The sequence below is a fragment of the Chelonia mydas genome, chromosome 10 (genome assembly GCF_015237465.2).
Source record: "Chelonia mydas isolate rCheMyd1 chromosome 10, rCheMyd1.pri.v2, whole genome shotgun sequence".
Lineage (NCBI taxonomy): Eukaryota > Metazoa > Chordata > Testudines > Cheloniidae > Chelonia > Chelonia mydas.
In genome coordinates, this window is record NC_051250.2 from 38,054,158 (window position 1) to 38,073,617 (window position 19,460).

General features: G+C 48.1%; 1 protein-coding gene across 3 annotated transcripts; it reads right to left on the bottom strand.

The window, feature by feature from the left end:
• Positions 1–5,825: 5,825 nt before the first annotated feature.
• NME3 (NME/NM23 nucleoside diphosphate kinase 3) lies at positions 5,826–17,669 on the bottom strand. 3 transcript variants are annotated; one of them, XM_043523501.1, is made up of 6 exons: positions 17,370–17,585; positions 15,209–15,250; positions 14,907–15,037; positions 13,004–13,105; positions 12,555–12,667; positions 5,826–9,873 (listed from the first exon to the last, which is right to left on the bottom strand). In XM_043523501.1, the coding sequence occupies exons 1-6, from the start codon at positions 17,413–17,415 to the stop codon at positions 9,756–9,758; spliced, it is 552 nt and encodes a 183-aa protein (XP_043379436.1). In that variant the 5' UTR covers positions 17,416–17,585; the 3' UTR covers positions 5,826–9,755. The 3 variants fall into 3 exon arrangements, with proteins under 3 accessions (XP_043379436.1, XP_007054606.1, XP_043379437.1); XM_007054544.4 differs by lacking the exon at positions 15,209–15,250 and having other exon boundaries at positions 17,370–17,578; XM_043523502.1 differs by lacking the exon at positions 13,004–13,105 and having other exon boundaries at positions 9,669–9,873; positions 17,370–17,669.
• Between the last annotated feature and the right edge of the window lie 1,791 nt (positions 17,670–19,460).

Consider the following 19,460-nt stretch of genomic DNA (forward strand, 5'->3'; position numbering starts at 1 on the left):
GCTAGCTTTTAAAATTGGCCCTGTATCCTGGAAAGCAGCGACTTGGAAAAGACTTGGGGAGTCATGGTGAAATGCTGTGGCTAAGAGTTCTTGCATTACTAAACTACTCCTTGCAGTTAATTTAGAACCCTGTAAAGTGTATCAACCCAAGAAAGGGACCTGGGCACCATAATGGGACAGCTCAGTGAAAACCTCTGCTCAATCAAGGAGATAGAATAGAAACTTCTGTTCTCCCTGTCTCATAATAAGAACCAGGCACAATCAATGAAACAAACACAATAAAAGGAAATATTTTTTGTAACAATCTGTAAATAAAACTGCAGAACTCCCTGCCACATGCAGTTGCTGAGGCCAAGAACTTAAGTTCCAAAAATGAGATGACTATATGGATATCAAGACTATCCAGTTGCCATAATTAATTACTATAAAATGTTGTGGAAGTAATATTAAACTATGTGCTTCAAGGCTTAAGCCAAACTCTATTAGAGATCAGGATGTCTAGTTGGCAGGCGGTATCAAGCCAAGTGTCCCAGGGGTCAGTCCTGGGGCTGGTTTTGTTCAACATCTTTATTATTTATTGACCTTCCTGTCAACTGTCTATAATGGGCCACTCTCTTACCACTTCAAAAGTTATTTCTCCTTCCTTGGTATCCTGCTGTTCTTCTTGGAGTAGTGTCCCTATGGGTGCTCCATTTTAGGTGTCTTTGTGCCCCTGCACCTCTAATCGGAGATTTTTGGTAGCAGTGTCCCGTTGAGTCCGCACTGCACTGGCGAACCCCTCTCTCTTCCTTCTCTACCACCTTTGGCCTCTGACAGAAGGAGCAGTTGTCCCTTCCTTATCTGTGTCATTAGCATAAGTAGTATTTGTTTTGTTACCTTTGTTCTCCCTAAAAGTACTCAGGCTAGTGTGTTTGTTTTTATTTTATTCCTTTGGTTTAAAAAGAAAAGAGAAAAAGGAAAAGAACTTCATTTTCCTTCCCTGTCTGGGGGCATTTCCCCCCCGCTCCCCAGGCATCTAGTAGACTCATAATAATTTCTTTTTCAGTTTAAAAAAAAAAACAAAAGTAAAGATAATGTTCTTTGGCATATTCCTCCCTGCTAGAGGGGCTTGACTGGCTCTCTCTGCTCCAAGGGGTGCCTCTCCCGCCAGGAGTCATTTCCTGAAATGGCCAGACACTCACTGCCTGGGAGACCCTCAAAGAAGTGCTTTAGCTGCCACACCTAAAACTGCAGCCTCACAGAAGCTGGGAGCTGAAGTAAAAATTCCTCCCTATAGAGAAAAAAGAAAAGGAGTACTTGTGGCACCTTAGAGACTAACCAATTTATTTGAGCATGAGCTTTCGTGAGCTACAGCTCACTGCATCCGATGAAGTGAGCTGTAGCTCACGAAAGCTCATGCTCAAATAAATTGGTTAGTCTCTAAGGTGCCACAAGTACTCCTTTTCTTTTTGCGAATACAGACTAACACGGCTGTTACTCTGATCCCTATAGAGAAAACACTTAAGTCTGCAGGGGACTCCGGTGGGTGTTGACCCCAGATCATCCCCGGAGCCTTCACTTCAAAAGGGGTCCAGTGGTGAAGAAGGGGGGGGGGGGGGAGAGAGAGAGAGAGAGAGAGAGAGAAAGAAAGAAGCCACCAACAGACTCCCCCTGGAAAGGCTCCTCCGAGCAACTGGCCAGCCAGAGGGGTGTTCCCCAGTTCAGCAATCTGGCCATCTCGGTAGGATAATACCAGCAGAGGAACCTCCTGCTGTGAGCTCAGCTGCTGCTGGGGTTTGGCACCAAAGCTCTGGAAGCTGAAACCTGAGAAGGGGTTTCCTGCTGTGAGCTCTGCCCTGCTCTGAGCTCTGCTCTCTTTACTGACAAAGGGCTTCTGTAAGCTCTGTGCTGCTCTCAGTTCTGCTCTGGGCAACTACTGCGGAGAGGGCACAGTTACCATACCATCTCTAAAAGAGGGACACAGAGAAGCCCTGCTGTCAGCTCTGCTTCGGCGAGATACCAGAGGCTTCCACTGTCATGCTCTGAGGCAATGGTATCCCTAAGGAGAGGGGACAGTTACCGTACCATCTCTAAAAGAGCAGCATCAAGAAACCCTTTGGTACCCAGATGCAACAAAACTCCCATCTAGGAAGTGTTCTGCACCTTCCCAACCATTGATACCGACTACAGACACTCCTCTGGGGTTCTGGATGAGCCCATGGTAACACAGATACTCTGGAGACCTGTGGCCTCAGTACCCAGGAAGAGACAATTACCATACCGTCTCTAAAAAAGTGGCACCAATGAACTTTTTGTACTGGGCAAAACTCTCATTTAGGGAGTGCTCTGCCCAACTATTGGTACTGACAACGTACCACGGACCTTCCTCTGTGGTACCAAATGAACCCATGGTACTGCATGAGCTCTGGTACCTTGGAGACCTGAGGATTGGGGAAGAAACACAATCCCCATTACTTGGTACCAGGACCCTGGTATCGAGTACGTCCTGGCACCCAGAATTGCTCTTAGCACTGGGCTGTATACTGCCAATACCCCAGTCAGCGGCACCCTTACCAACTGACGAATCTGACACTGGCCAGGAGAAGATCATTCCCTGGCCCCTCAAGGTGGCCCACCACCATACTACAAGGGTGTAACAAGGCTGGTTCTGGCGGGACCCAACTGAGAGTGCCAATTCAGGACAAATTGCTTAAAGCAGGGCAGTTACAGCCCAAGGCTGGGGTTTCTATGCCCACTAAGACAAACCAAACCAGCCAAACAGAGAAGACTTTGGTTTTACCCCATTGGCTAACCACAAGTCACACAAGCAATTCCCTTAGACACTCTAGTTTCCCAGTATCACCACCAGTGCCACTCGTTATGGGGATGAATGGTTATGAAAACCAATACCCCAGTAAAAGGAAAAAGGTTCCCTCGATCCCAAAGGACCAAGCCCCAGATCCAGGTCAATATACAAATCAGATCTTGCCCACAAATCATGCTGTTCCAATCCTTTAGAATCTAAAATCTAAAGGTTTATTCATAAAAGGAAAAAGATATAGATGAGAGCTAGAATTGATTAAATGGAATCAATTACATACAGTAATGGCAAAGTTCTTGGTTCAGGCTTGCAGCAGTGATGGAATAAACTGCAGGTTCAAATCAAGTCTCTGGAGTACATCCACAGCTGGGATGGGTCATTCAGTCCTTGGTTCAAAGCTTCAGTGCAGCAAAGTTCCTCCAGAGGTAAGAAGCAGGATTGAAGACAAGATGGAGGAGCTGCAGCAGTTTTTTATATTCTCCTGCCATGTGGTCTTTCTTTCTTTGTCCCAAGGACAAGCTGTCCATCACATGGCCTGGAAAAACCTCAGAGTTCTGTCCATAGGCAGGTCTTTGCTGAGTCATGAGGCATGTCTACCTTCTCTCAATGGGTCACTTGTATAGCTGATGGTCCTTAATGGGCCATCAAGCAGGCTAGGCAGAGCTTACACCAACTTGCCTGGTTGTCACCCAGAAGCATAGCATAAATTTGGAATACACACAATATAGAGCCAATACTTATATCTTTAAATACAAAAATGATACATGCAAACAGATAGCATAATCCTAACCAGCAAACTATAACCTCATCTCAGACACCTTATTTGACCCCCTTTATACAAGATTTGGTGCCACTACAGGACCTTGATTGCAACAATGTTATATACGGTCCCAGTTCAAGTCAATAACATCACAAAGGGTCATCCCCAATTCCATCACGCCAACTGCCCGTGCCTGCCTTCCTGCCTCTCCCTCCCAAGGCCATATTGTAACTCTTCGGGTATATACACACACATGGTGTGACCGTCTCTCAGGGAGAGTCCACCAGATGGTTTGCTACAGCCTGGCACCTGAGCCAGGGCTGGAGAGCACCTGAGCCAGGACAGGAGAGAGCTTTTTCAAAACAGGGAAGAAGGGGGAAGGGGAAAAACAAACAAACAAAAAAAACACACCTGAAAAGGAAGCAACCTCTTCAGCACACTTTTCCTCATCTCTCCCAGATGAGACTGTGCTGCCCACCCCTCATCACTAGATGAAGATTTAAGAACTTTCTGGATCTTACCAAGAGGGTGCAAGACGAGCTGCAGATTCCCTTAAAGGAGGTGGCAGATACACATCACAAGTTGGTGGAAATTCTGCACGCTACCTTCTCATCTAGAACAGTCCTCCCAATTAATGAGCTGATTCTAGATCCTACCAAAATCATCTGGCAGAGCCAGCCTCCATCGCACCAACCAGCAACAGAGTGTAAACAAAAACAACCCTACATCTCTACCCAAAGAGGCAGACTTTGTTTTCAACATCCGCAACCCAACTCCATCACAGTGGATGTGGTTAATGCATGAAGCAAGCAACATAATGCCAAGCCAACTCCATATGATCAGGCTTTGCAAGATGGCGTATTCATCAACAACATTACTGTTTAGAGTCATAAATTACCAAACTGTCATGGCCAGAACAATTTTGTTAATCTTGGGAAACCCAGGATGTTTCTGAAACATTACTGGAAACACAAAAAGAACAGATTCAGACCATTCTTAGAGAAGGTCAGTTAATAGCCAGACCGGTCCTAGAGACATTACTGGATGTAGCTGTTACAGCTGTCCGCCCAGTCTCCATGACAGTGGTACTGAGGTGGGTTGTGGGTTTTTTTTTTTTTTTTGTTCGCTACACCTCTCTACATTGCCCAAAGAGCTACAGACTTCCAATTTGAAGGGCCAAACTCTTTGCGGAGAAGACAGATTTTCTGTCCACATCCTGAAGGATTCTCGGACCGCTCTACACTCCTTAGGAATCTACACTGTGGAACAGAAGATATACCTCTCAACCACACCACAGATCACAATCTTCTCAATACTCACCATCTCTGTGCTGTTATGAACCACAGTGTAAGAGGCCCAGGGCTCAAAAGTGAGAACTGTCTGCACCCCAGTCCATAACCTCTCAAACTGCCTCTTATAAGCACTTTGAGCTGGTCGGGGGCCTGAACAATGATACCTTACAGCATCAGCTGCTATCTATACAACTGTCACGCCACTCAGAAGTCACCTTACCTTGCTTCACAGCAGTTAGGACCAGCTCTAGAGCAAAGAGACTGATTTCTAGCCCTGAACTTACAGGGTGCCTACTTCCATATCTCTATACAACCATCGGACAGGAGATTCCTACTGCTTACCTTTGGGGCAGGATCATTATAGGTACAGACTGCTCCACACAGGGTAGTCTCCAAGGTTCATTTCACTGTAGTGGCATACTAACCCCAGTACAGTGACTGGACTTTATCAGCACCAACCTGATGCAGTACAAGCGAGAGCGCTCCTCTCACTACCCACATTCACCACCGAGACACGTCTCCCTAACATGCTGGGGAGCTCACCTACACAACAACAAGGTTCAGGACAAATGACCTTCCATATCACTCTTTTGGGGTTAGGGGCTGTCAAGAGTGCCTGTGCACAAACTCTGCCTTTCATCAAAAACAACACACAAAGGTTATGATGGACTTAATGTGACCTGTATGTTTTGTATAAACTGCCAAGGAGCTACCAGATCTCCCTCCCTCTGCAAGACAGCATTCAAACTTTGGAATTGATGCATCCATCATAATGTGCTCATCTCAGCTGTCTTGTCTACAAGGGATACAGAACGGGATAACCAACAGTCTCAGTTGGAATTTTCTCATGACAATGAGTGTATACTGAATTCACAGGTTCTTCAAGATATAGCCACCCTTTGGGGAAACATTCACTTGCAGTTGCCCTCATCTTCCCAGCGGACAGGGCCCACTTGTATGTCTTTTTTCCCAGTTTCCGACCCTATCCAATATTCTGTTGAAAATTCAACGAAACAAAGCGAGAGTTATTGTGATTGACAAGTCTGGCTCCCTTACCTGATGCAGATGGCAATATGCCCTCCTGTTCCTCTGACGTCAGCCCATTCCTCACCCGCTCTCTTAAAACAATGGGCTGACCCTTCACCCCAACCCATGGGTCCTCCACCTCTAGGCTTGGATCTTTCTTTGTTCCAAGGCTTAGAAGCAGAATGCTCTGACAAGCTGAAACACACGTTGCACCACAACCACAAGTTGACCACTCCACATACCTATCTACAAAATGGAAATGACTACAAGTTTGCACCATTCCAAACGGACAGACCCAACTTCATCTTTCCTCCCTCTGATTTTGCACTACATTTTAAACTCTCACTCAGCTCCTTTTAAGGTACATCTCATGGCAAAAATGGCTTCCCACTTGGAGTTTGCTCAACCACTAATGCGTAGACTCTTTAAGGGCATTGGGACTCTCTTCCCCCATGTGACACCACCCACTCCAGCCTGGGACTTTAATCTAGTTCTCAGGGCTTGGACTAGACCTCTCTCTGAGTCCAGGGCAACTTGTTCTCTCTTACACCTGTCCATGATGACAGCATTTCTAATTGCCATCACCTCAGCTAGACACATAGGAGAAATAGAGGCCCTGATGGCACACCCATCATTCATGGCCTTTGTCTTTAAATAAATAAATAAACAACCACTCTAAGGCCATATCCCAAGTTTTTCCCTATTTTTTCTGCACTTTCCATATGAATCAACAGATCCATCTCCCTGTTTTTTCCCAAAACCACATTGTGACAACTGGGAGACAATTGTGCATATGCTAGATATTAGAAGGACATTCACATTCTACTTGGACAGGACTAAGGACTTCAGGAAATCCCCTAAATTCTTCCTTTCGTCCACAGAAAGATCCAAAAGCTCTGTGATATTTCCTCAAAGACTATCCAAATGGGTCTCTAGTTGCATTAATCACTTAGCAAGGGCGCAACTTGCTTCTGTCCATACGCACTCCATGAGATCAGTTCCTACCTCAGTCACAATCCATAGGGATACCCCTATCTCCCCAATCTATAGAGCAATGATTGGAGTCTCTGTCCATACTTTCTCAGAACATTATGTGATCACTGAAGATTTGGCCACTGACACCGTCTTCAACTCCACAGTACTCGCCGTAGTAAAAGACTCTGCTCTGAAGTCCCAGCCTCCAGTGGTGGGTACTGCTCCGGAGTCACCTGAAGTGGAGCACCCATAGGGACACTACTCAAAGAAGAAGAGGAAGTTACTCACCTTGTACAGTAATGATGGTTCTTCGAGATGTGTGTCCCTATGGGTGCTCCACAACCCGCCCTCCTCCCCTCTACTTTGGAGTTCTCTATAAGGCTCTGTGGTAGAGAAGGAAGTGAGCGGGGTTCACCTGTGCCGTGCTAAATAGCCTCGAGGCAGACTACGAGGGAGGGAGAGCACATGCGCGGGCTCAATGGGACACTGCTACCAAAAATCTCTGATTAGAGGTGCAGGGGCACACAGACACCTAAAGTGGAGCACCCATAGGGACACACATCTTGAAGAACTATCATCACTGCACAAGGTGAGTAACTTCCTCTTAATTGATTTATCTCGTTAGACTGACTCAATACTTGGTAAAGCAACCGACATCCTGTCATGTATTTATACCTGCTCCTGTATCTTTTACTTCATACACCTGATGAAGTGGGTTCTAGCCCACGAAAGCTTATGCCCAAATAAATTTGTTAGTCTCTAAGGAGCCACAAGGACTCCTCGTTTTTTTTGCTGATACAGACTAACAAGACTACCACTGAAACCTATCTTTATTAATGATCTGGAGGATGGCGTGGATTGCACCCTCAGCAAGTTTGTGGATGACACTAAGCTGGAGGGAGAGATGGATATGCTGGAGGGTAGGGATAGGGTCCAGAGTGACCTAGACAAATTGGAGGACTGAGCCAAAAGAAATCTGATGAGGTTCAACAAGGACAAGTGCAGAGTCCTGCACTTAGGACGGAAGAATCCCATGCACTGCTACAGGCTGAGGACCGACTAGCTAAGCAGCAGTTCTGCAGAAAAGGACCTGGGGATTACAGTGGATGAGAAGCTGGATATGAGTCAGCAGTGTGCCTTTGTTGCCAGGAAGGCTAACTGCATATTGGGCTGCATTAGTAGGAGCATTGCCAGCTGATTGAGGGAAGTGATTATTCCCCTCTATTCGGCACTGATGAGGCCACATCTGGAGTATTGCATCCACTTTTGGGCCCCCACTACAGAAAGGATGTGGACAATTTGGAGAGAGTCCAGCGGAGGGCAACAAAAATGATCAGGGGGCTGGGACACATGATTTATGAGGAAAGGCTGAGGGAACTGGGGTTCTTTAGTCTGCAGAAGAGAAGAGTGAGGGGGGATTTGATAGCAACCTTCAACTACCTGAAGGGGAGTTTCAAAGAGGATGGAGCTTGGCTGTTCTCAGTGGTGGCAGATGACAGAACAAGGAGCAATGGTCTCAAGTTGCAGTGGGGGAGGTCTAAGTTGGATATTCAGAAACACTATTTCACTAGGAGGGTGGTGAAGCACTGGAATGGGTTACCTAGGGAGGTGGTGGAATCTCCATCCCTAGAGGTTTTTAAGGCCCAGCTTGACAAAGCCCTGGCTGGGATGATTTAGTTGGTGTTGGTCCTGCTTTGAGCAGGGGGTTGGACTAGATGACCTCCTGAGGTCTCTTCCAACCCTAATCTTCTATGATTCTATGACACAATGTGGGGGCATATTATCCTACATCTGCCTACTGAAGGGTTCTAATACCATCCTCTAAAGCAACTTGTTTTGGCCCCTGTCAGAGATAGGGTACTAGAGTAGCTGGACCAGTGGTTGATCCAGTCTGCAGTTCCTATGAGCTAGAATGCTCCCTGGCTGTATAAATAGGACTATTTACTAGGAAGATAATGTTACCTCTGTATGTGGGATTAGTAAAACCACTAGTGGAATACCGTGTCCAGTTCTGGTGCCACAACTTATGAAGGATGTTGGAAAATTGGAAAAGGTTTGGAAGAGTGCAACAAGACAGATTTGAGGGCTTGAAAACCCACCTTACAGTGAAAGACTGAAGAAGCACAATCTATTTCACTTGTGAAGAGGGGACTTGATCACCACTGCTAAGTACCTGCCCAGAGAGACTTCTGATAGTAGAGCAGTCTTATCTCACAGGCATAACAAGATCCAGTGTAGGTACACAATTTGAGACTGGAAATAAGGTACACATTTTTAACAGCAAAAGTAATTAACCATTGGAACAACGATCTTTAAATCAAGACTGGATATGCTCCAGCTCAACCAGAAATTATGGGCTTGATGCAAGAATAACTTGATGAGGTTTCCTGGCCTGTGTTATGCAGGAGGTCAGACAAGATCATCCCATGGGTCCCTTCTAATCAAAATCTTCAAATTGCTCAACTTTCACTCTCTTACTTCTTGTGATGTCGTCATATCAATAGTTCTCCAATCACCAGAGAGTCTTCCATAGTAGACAGGACCTAAAATTCTAATGTAACTTTCAGGCCTTTTCTATACATTATAAAGATGCCAAAGGCACAAGCTCATTTTTCTTTCCTTTGCAGGTCATCTTGAACCCCTTGGGATTTTAGGATGCTGCAGAGCATCGACAGAACCAGACCAGCAGCACCAAGTAGCTACTATCCCAGAGAGCTGCAATTTAGTCAATTACCAGTGCAGAATAGACTTCCCACTACCCTTTCACCCATCCCTAGATAGAAATACCCAATGAAAAAACCACGCTATCTCAAAGTCCAGTGTGACTCCACAGAAGGAGAAATGGATGAGTTTTTACTGTGCCTGAGTGTCAGCAAGATACCCTTCCCCCAGCCCATTCTTATTACTCATAGATCCAGTGCTCAGTGCTGTCCGCCCAGCAAGTCAGCTTGTCTGTGTGGAACCAGAGCGAAATCTCCCGCTGGGCACTCTCGATCGAGTCGCTGCCGTGAATCACATTCCTGTGAAGAAAGAGAATGGGTACTCTCCAAGTCAGGCACAGCGAGGAACTAGAGCCGGAAGTAATTTCATCTTGGCTAAAATAATAAGTTTGCTGAACAAGTGCCATCTTGTTACATTCCTACCTGAACGATCCTCATGTTCCTTACCATTCCTCAGAGCCCTACCCCAGAGCCACCCATCTTCTGGCTGAGAGCAGGACTTGCCAGTTATCCTGTGGCATGTGGGAGCTGCCAGTTCCCATCAGTCCCCTCCCCTAGATCATGTCACCAAAGCAGCAACTGTGCCTACAGCTAACCCATCTTCTGACTTTCTTAGGGTGCTCCATTTTTTTTATACAGTATAATCTCTTCTAATCTACAGTAACAGCTGCTTCATGAAGGGCTGAAAGTGCCTTTTTTACCTGTAGTGCTGCTTGTTTTTACATTAGAAATTCAAGTCTTCTGACCCCTGTTTTTCCCCTCCTGGAAGACTCTATGGAGAACTGGTAAGTTTGACATCAGATGCCAAGGAAATGAAACCTATATAAGGAGGGATGTGAGCTTCATTTAGGCATTGGCTACACTGAGAATTAGCCCTGATTTCAACCAATTGGTGTAGCTTCATTGCTGCAAACCCCTAGTGTAGCCAGGGCCTCAGACTATTCAGGACTCTTGCTTGTCTTTTAACACCTAACTAACTCATATGCCTGACTAAGGGCTAGGAGAACAGCTCATCTATTACACTGAGCACTACCACCACATCAATTAATGGCTGGGAGTGCTCCCCACCGTGGCTCCCCACTCCTGGAGAACAGGAATTAAAAGCAGCAAAGCTAGGCTGATTGAGGAAGGCAGCCACACCTGTGGACCGCTCAATCAGGGCCCAGCTGGCCCTTATAAGAGGGCTGGGGGCCAGGAGCTGAAAGAGTTTCACTCTAGCCCTGGAGTGGGAAGGGCTAGCTGCCTGGGAGCAAGGTACCTAGAGCCAGAGTAGTGCTGGGGAAGGGCAAAGGGAGCTGGGGAGCTCCAGCCTGGTAAACCCCCAGGCTGCAGACCTTGGTGAAGGCTACAAAGGTACTGGGGCTGCAGAAGGGCAGCCTGGGAATAGGCAGCGGCAGCTGGTCCTAACCCCTTGCCAATGATGAGTGGCCATTACACTGCAGTCTGCCCCAGTGAAGGGTTAGATGATGACTGGCAGTAGCCACTGAGGCAAGTTGGGTTTAGAGGGTTGGGGGTTCCAGAGGGAGGGGAGACGCAGAGTGTGGGGGTATTGCTGGGGCAGAACCCCAGGGTAAAGGGCACCGGGGTCTGAGAGGGACATACCAGTGAGATACCAGCCTGCACAGGGCGCTCCGTAAACTGGAAAAGAGCTAATTGCAAGATGACCAGGAGGAGGCGTGCACCGGTGAGTCGTTGCTTCACTACAGGGCTTCAAGAAGCGATGGCTTGACATTGCTGATAGTTATACGGTAAAAGCCAAGCAGAACACCCCTCACTTTTTCGTTTTAATAGAAAAACGCATAAAGCAGCAGGAAAGATCTCCTCTGCTCTCCTCCACAGCTCATCCTGAGACCAAAGAGGCAGTTTAAGCATAGTGCTCTTCATGGCCAAATGTACTATGCAAACTGTTTTGTCACAGGAGATGGGCATGGTCTGAGCACAGGACTGGGAGCCAGACACTCCCAACATCTAATCCTGGCTCTGACGCAGATTCCCTCTGTGGCCTGGGGCAGGTCCATGCACTCTTCCTGCCTCATAATCCCCACATGTAAAAAGGAGAGTATCCTTCTCTCCCTCAGTAGGGTGTTGTGAGGATCAGTTGAGTGCCCGGGCAGCATACTGAAGATGAAAATTGCTATGGAAGTGTGAAGCAGCGTATGATGGGGCTGTCTCAGTCTACAAGGGGTTAAAGAGCAACCAGGGGCACAATCAGCCCCACCCCAATGCACCACACCAGTGAGTCTTGTCAAGCCTGGAGAGAGGCAGGGTCCCAGTTCAGTTTGGGTGGCACTCAGAAAGAAGAAGGGCTGGAACTCAGAGCTTCCCCAGGCTGAGGAAACAGGAGTTGCTGCCCAGGCCCTCTTCTCCTTTTGCCTTCAGAAGGCTCTGGACGCTGCCTTTTGTGAGATATGACAGCATCCTGACTTTTTTTATTTGGGCTACTTTGTGGCCTCCCAACCACCCCACTCCTAAACAGCACAGTCAGAGGACTGGACTCTGGGATGACCCCACAGCAATGCTGTGGTCCAGGGAGGGACCACTGACATGAGAGGTGCCTACCCTCTCCTCAAGGGGGCACCAGAGAGTTATGGTTACAACATGGTGTTGTTAGTTTTGGTCCCAAACAAGAAGATCTCAGGTTTAACTCCAAACTGACCATACCATTAGGGTAAAAATCCCTAAAATGCAGCACAAGTGTGGCTACTTTACACAAGATGAAGAACCCCACCCTGCCACAGACCATCTGGGCATTGTTCTCTTGCTGCCTAAGTTGGGAGCCAGGCAAGGTAAGGTGTGCTCATCCCTCACAAGTGATCCTTTTACAGGAGCATTGAGAGCTGACTCTAAAGGCACTCCCCCATCTTCCCCCTCAGTCAGTGGGAGAGTAACTGGGACATGGAACAGAATGCAGAAGGAGCCTCCTCCCACCTGCAACAGGGACACAGAGGATTCCCCAGCAAAAACAAACCCAAGGCTCTCACTTGCTGACTTCAATGCAGAAGTCCCCTCGGATGGTGCCAGGTCTGGAATCGGCCGGGTTAGTTTCTCCAATCATTGCGCGAGCCGTCTTTACCACATCCAGCCCCTGCCAGACCTACAAGACAGCACAGCAAGAGTCAGCTTCCGCAGCTTGCTGAATAGCAAGGCCAAATCCTACCCTAAGCACCCTCCAGCTAACTCCACCTCCTTGTATGAGTACGCCTAGAGGTAAGTCAGGGCAGAATCTACCTCAAGAAAGCCTGATTATCTGTTTGAATAAAATAAAGATATGCACAGGTTTCACTTTTACATGCAACAGTGTAACGCTTCAGCCAGAGGATCTGGCAGAAGGGTATGAAGGGAAGATGGAATGGCCTCAAGTTCAATGCTAATTGCACTTGCATTTGATATCCGTTTCAAGGCATGAAAGGGGCCCCTGGCCAGCACTCACCATGGCTACAATAGGACCCGATCTCATGTACTCCACCAGACGGCTGTAGAAGGGGCGATCACAGAGGGCTATATAATGCTCCTTCAGCAAGTCTTCCGAGGCCTGGGCATAAACACAGCATGTGATCTAGTTTGCTAGATGGGACTGTCCTAAAATGGCTTATAATGGCTGTTCTAGTGGCCCGAAGAGTCCACTTTAGAAGTGGCGTTTAGGGACCTCTCCCTGCTCTGAGGGCCGGATTCCTGAATTCTGCAGTGCAGCTGGGAGGAGGAAATCAAGCTCACCAGGAAGGAACAACTGCCAGGTGAAACTGGATCAGTGTTCATTCCTCATCTGGGGAATCCTATTTTCCTCCTTCAGTTCAGTTCGCACTCGCTTTCTGTGTATAGCCTCACAGGACCTTTAGGGATTCAGGTAATCAACAGGGGCAGAATTCAGGCTCTGTTCAGAAACCGCTATTTGCAATGCAGCCCTTTAGATAACAGCAAGTGTCTATTACACTGATGATGAAAAAATAGTTTCCATTATAGGTCCATAACAAATGCTGCAAAACAGACTTACAATGGAACAGCCTATACGACAGTCCATTGCACAAGACAGATTGGGGCAGGGTGCTCCAAAGAAAAGAGAGACAGTAAATTCTCAAAGGTGACTAAACGATTTTGGATCCTAAGTGCTTCAAGTTGCTTTTGGAAATGAGACTTCAGAGCTCAATTCCCCTGACTGACAATGAGATTTAGGTGCCTAAGTCATTTTTGAAAATAGGACTAAAGTGCTTTGGAAAACTTGACCCTGAATGGTGGTGGCCAGAAAAAGATCCAAATTAAATTCCTCTAGCTGGGCTGGCTACCTGCACGGAGACAGGACTAAGGAGCTTTCCTTTCGTTTCCTGTCTCCATCTAGTGGTAGGAGGATATCATAGAATATGAGGGTTGGAAGGGACCTCAGGAGGTCATCTAGTCCAACCCCCTGCTCAAAGCAGGACCAATCCCCAATTTTTGCCCCAGATCCTTAAATGGCCCCCTCAAGGATTGAACTCACAACCCTGGGTTTAGCAGGCCAATGCTCAAACCAAAGAGCTATCCCTCCCCCATATATATATATATCTCACTAAGCTGAGCTCCCATGGGAGGGATGTTGGAGAAATGGCCTCAGCAAGAGACTTTGCAGCAGCTCTGATACCAGGCATTTCTGAACTTTGTTATTCGTGGCCTAGTGGATAAAACACTAGACTGTGACTCAGGAGGCAGGCATACTTAATCCTGCCCCAGAGCAAGGGGCTAAACTAGATGACCTCTTGAGGTCTCTTCCAGCCCCACATTTCTTTGCTTCTATGGATTCTATTGCCAGCACTGCCTCCGGGTGGCTGGGTGACCTTAGACCAGCAGTTCTCAACTTGCAGCCCAATTAGCACACGGTCTGGGGCGGGGATCCAGGGTCAGGGCAGCCAGCCCACCCCACAGGAGTGGCAGGGGTCCGGGGCGGGCTGTTGGCTGGCCATGCACAGCAGGAGTCTGGGGCGGGCTGCTGGCTGGCCCCGACACCCAGCCCCTGCAGCCCAATTAGCACATTGTGGGCCGCATATGCAGCCCACAATGTGAAATAAGTTGAGAACCACTGCCTTAGGCAAGTAACTTCCCCATTTTACATATGAGGAAACTGAAGCACAGAGAGGGTATCATGATACTGACCTATGCAAAACGCTTTGAGATTTACTGATAAAAAATGCTATATAAAAACTAGGTATTATTTACAAAGCACCATCAGCAAGCAGGATGCAAGCAGGTCCCTGTTGCAAAGATCTAAAGCCCCAAGACAGAGCATACACAGAGTGAGGCAGCATGGACTGGACCTTTAGAGAAAAGGGTGCCAGGGCAGCCCTTGCTCTGCCAGCTCCTCTCACCTGCATGAGTTTCATCCCCACCAGTTTGAAGCCCTTCTTTTCAAAGCGCCTGATGATTTCCCCTATGAGATGCCGCTGCACCCCATCTGGCTTGATGGCTAGGAAGGTGCGCTCGTTTACTCCAGTGCAAGCTGAAAGCAGATGAGGAGGAACACTTAGGGCTAGAGCAAACCTCAGCATACATTCAGGATCAGAGGGGTCACTACAACCAGGATCAAGGAATTAAAAAATAAAACCAGAGATAAGGGAAGAGGCAGATGCTGCTAAGGTAGGGACTCAAATAGGAATGGGGCATAGCTTACCATCAGTTTGGATTGTAAAACTGGTTTCATATACGGCAAAGGCTGGTGGAGACAAAAGTCAGAGGTTTGCAGACAGCCCCTTTCCCACTGAGAGACAGGAATGAGACAGGAGCGCTCTGGGGGTTAGTGGCACACATACAGCAGGGACTCTGGAAGTTAGAGCAACGGAGATAACCTCTTTCCCCATGGCAAAGACAGGGAACTCTGGGAAGGAGTTGTTTCCAACCATGTAATCCTTTGCAAGGGGTAGCAGGCAGTCTGGTGGGTAGGGGGGTGGAGCAGAGGGATGGAGAGGACATCCTCCTGAGGTGGACAGGGAAAGCCCTGGTAGCTACAGAGAGCAATATCCAACCACAGACTTGCATTAGATTTTAGTTCCTTTGCTCCTAGAGAATCTGGGTCCACTTGTCAGGATGACATCCCTCCTGATACCCAGCAGTGAGCTTTCCTGCTCCAGTTCCAATCTTTCTTGGACTGAACACAGAGAAGATGAAGAGTCAGCAGCTGTTACATTTATCAGCATTTAGTGCACCCTAATCAAGTCCCACATATTTTAATAAATCCACTTCCCTTAATTAAAGAAACAAAAATAAAAGCCACTGAATGCATGGCCTTTTTAATTAAAAAAATCCACCATCACAGACAGACTTGCTCTGGGTTTCAAAATGTGGGCAAAACATTATGCTATGTAATCTCAGTGAGCATCTAACAAGTCTGGGAATTCTCCAGCCCTAATATTGCCTTTGAATTTGAAATCAGGCCTCCTAAAGTGATCTGAATTTGAATCTAAACAAAAAGGCTTGTGAAAATAATCAGGAGATCTGACTGAATGATTTTTTTAAACCACACTAGAGAGCTGATTTCACCTATTTGGCTGTCCAATGGTCTACACTGGTTTGTTAGGCTGTGGATATGTTTTCTTTTACAACCCTTTAAGTAAGTGGAAAACAGCCTAGGGAAGGCAGTCAGGGATATTCTTTTACACAGAACACGCAAGCTGATAGTTGGGACTTAACCTTGCAGAGCATAGATCAGGGGTGGCGAAAGTGTGGCTCGTGAGCCACATGCAGTTCTTTTACTGTTAAAGGTTTCAGAGTGGTAGCCGTGTTAGTCTGTATCAGCAAAAACAACAAGGAGTCCTTTTGGCACCTTAGAGACTAATAAATTTGTTAGTCTCTAAGGTGCCACAAGGACTCCTCGTTGTTTTTACGGTCAAAGTGCAGCTAATGGAACCCCCCACATTACTCCCATTTTCCACCTACCCAATGCTGGGGAGCTTGGGACCTCTGCCTTGCAATGGGGTGGTGGGGTAGGGGTCTCTGCCCAGCAGGCAGGGGAGTCTCGGGGCTTCAGCCGCACAGGGCACACTGGCCAGGCCTCATGGCTTCAGCAGGAGTGGTGCTAAAGCCCTGAGCCCCAGAGGCACCTCCCATGGAGCTAAAGCCCAGAGCCCAGTCAGGCTCTTGAACTTCTGAAGATTGTTATACGCAGCTAGGAGGATCAGTGAGTTTGGCCACTCCTGTCATAGATCACAGAGGCAGGCAGTGTGTGGGCTCAGAGTTAGAGATAGGAGTCAAGAGAGACAGACTCTATTTCCAGCTTTGTTAAGGGATGACTATGGGACCTTAGGAGACTCCCTTCCCTTCTCCGTACCTCAGTTTCCCCACTTGTAAAATAAACTCCTATGGGGCCTCTTTGTTCCCTCCCTGAGCTTGATTACATGCTTTATTCAGAGTGAACCAGCTGCAGTGAAATTCACTGCCACAGAGCAGGGTTGGGTACCACTCTGCTCTCAGTAGTGTCTCATCAGCAGAGCAGGCACCTTGCCCCAAGCAGCCACCTCTGTGGCTATTCCCCCCTCCCCTCCGCTCCGTGGGAGTGAGTGGGGGCAGAGCTGTGAAAGCTGAAGGAGCTGAGTCAGGGGAGGCAAAGGGTGAGGAAGGGAGGGATCAGTGCCCCCACACCTGCTGTGTCCTCCCCCTGCCTGAGGGGGCATCCTCCTAACAACCCCGCCCCCTGCTGGTAAAGGACATCCCCTGACCCCGCCCTCCCCTTGCCTGGGGCGGGGGACAACCCCCGAACTGCCACCCTCCTCCTCACCCCGCCCCGGGAGGAGGCATCCCCCGGACAGCTCCCCCACGCCCTGGGAGGGGGCACTCACCGCTGTGGAAGATGTTGGCGAACAGAATAAGCACCGAGCAGATCATGGTGGCAGCCGGTCGCGCGCTGACAGGGCTGGGGCCGGGCGGGTGGGCGGTACCGCCTGAGCACGAAACGCGCGCGGGCCCGTGGGGGAGGGAATGAGGGCGCGCACGTTACTCCTGGGGTCCGGACTTCTTCCCGCGCGCTCTGCGTGCTCCTGTCTTACCCAACCGCCCGGTCTGCCCATCCCCACAACCAGACCGGCCGATGTGGTGGCGCCCCGCCCCCCATCCAAATGCCCTTCAGCCCAGACCGTGGCAAACCCCATAGGGGCCTGCAAGAAACTGGCGGGTTGATTTTGGAGTGGGGTTCTTGTGTTTTTTGAGCACTACCTTTCCTCCGCCCCCCAGCACTGTGCCAAACAAAGCCCAAGAGCAAACCCAGTTTATTGTACGCTACACTCCCTTTAGTCCACTGTCAGCCCAGATCTCAGAGGGCCAGGTCTGTCAAACGCTCCAGCCACCAGGCCACAGCTAGGGTTGCCAATTTTCTAACAGCAGAAATCGGAACACCTTGCCCCTCCGCTTCCCTGAGGCCCCACTCCCTTCGTCCAGGGATTTCCCTACACACACACCCCGAATTCCCCCCCACACGTTTTGTGAACTAGTTACATGCTGTGTTGCCAATGTAGTGATTGGACATTTGAATTGAAATTGAAACATTAATACACACTTATACACAATATAAAAGCATATAAAGTGTATAATACAATATGTGTATCTGAAAAAATATAAAGAACAGGAGTACTTGTGGCACCTGTGAAAGTAGAATGAATTATATTGAAATTATAATTCATTAAAGAAATGCTGCTTGAAGGGTTTGTTGAAATATAGTTATCAGGAAGAGAAACATTAAGGAGTGTGAGACAATGGGTCCTCAAACTAATTAACTTAGAGCTCCTACTGAGCTAGGAGATTGGTAAATGTTAGTATGCAAATAAGATATGTATGTTTCTGCTTCCTTTTTTCTCTTATGTTAAATTGGCTTTCCCTTATCTGTTTAAATAAGTTAGCTTGAGCTTTTGCAGGAGGCTCACGTATCTGGGTGTACTGGCAAAGCGCTTTGCTAATAAACAGAGTGGTCTGACAAATTTTGTGAGTCTTGAATCTGACTTTGACAACTTGGAGGTTCCACCGAGATGGCATCCGTCTTCACTGGGGCCGTGTGACTCCTGACCGTTCTGAGGACGGCCGTGGCAAGCCGGTACCTGGGCATTTGGCCCGAGCGGTCCTCCACCAGAACGGAAGGGTGCATGACCACAGTGAAGTCTATGCCATCGAACCTGTTGGTTCCCACTCTGTTTTGGTAGGGATCCCGGAATCTGACATCAGGAATCTGGTCAGGTAATTATTTCTGTGTTTTGTCCGGACTGAGGACTGTCTTGTCTCTGTGTCTATCCGTCCTCCCTGTGGTGTGTTTGAGTCTGGGCGCCGTCTCTGTCCTGGGATCGGCTGACCAAAGGGTTCCTGTCCCCATGGTCTGAGTGAGTGAAATCTGCACAATCGCAGCCGCACTGCGCCTTGGGTAAAACCCTTGGTGTGAAAGCAAGGGCGATTGAGGCAGTAGCCTGTGGGCTCCTTTTGTGTGTTGCACCGGGCAACACACAAAAGGACGAACCCGACTTTCCTTCTTGTGTGATTGGTGTGTAAAGTCCTCCTGTATGGGTAACCAGACATCTTAGTCAGGACAGTTCCCTAAAGGAACACCGGCTCATTTTATGTATTTTAGGAAGGGTCCGGACTCCAGTAAATTTCTGGAAAAATGGTCTAGGCTAACTCAGGAGAATCCCAAAATTCAGTGGCCACTGTTAGGGTCTTGGGACAAAGACCGAGTAGACGTCTTAAAAGACGAACTCGGCCAACCTAAAACTAAATTGGCAAAAGGAGAGGTTGATTGTTTCATGCAGTGGTGGGAAGAGGCAAATCATAGGTGGACAGAATCAAAACTTGCCTCTCTCAAAGATTCAAATGATACGTTAAAAGCTTTATTAGAAGCCTCCTCTCCCGCTGCCAGACCGAGCGCTCCCCTTTATCCCGTTCTCCGAGAAGAC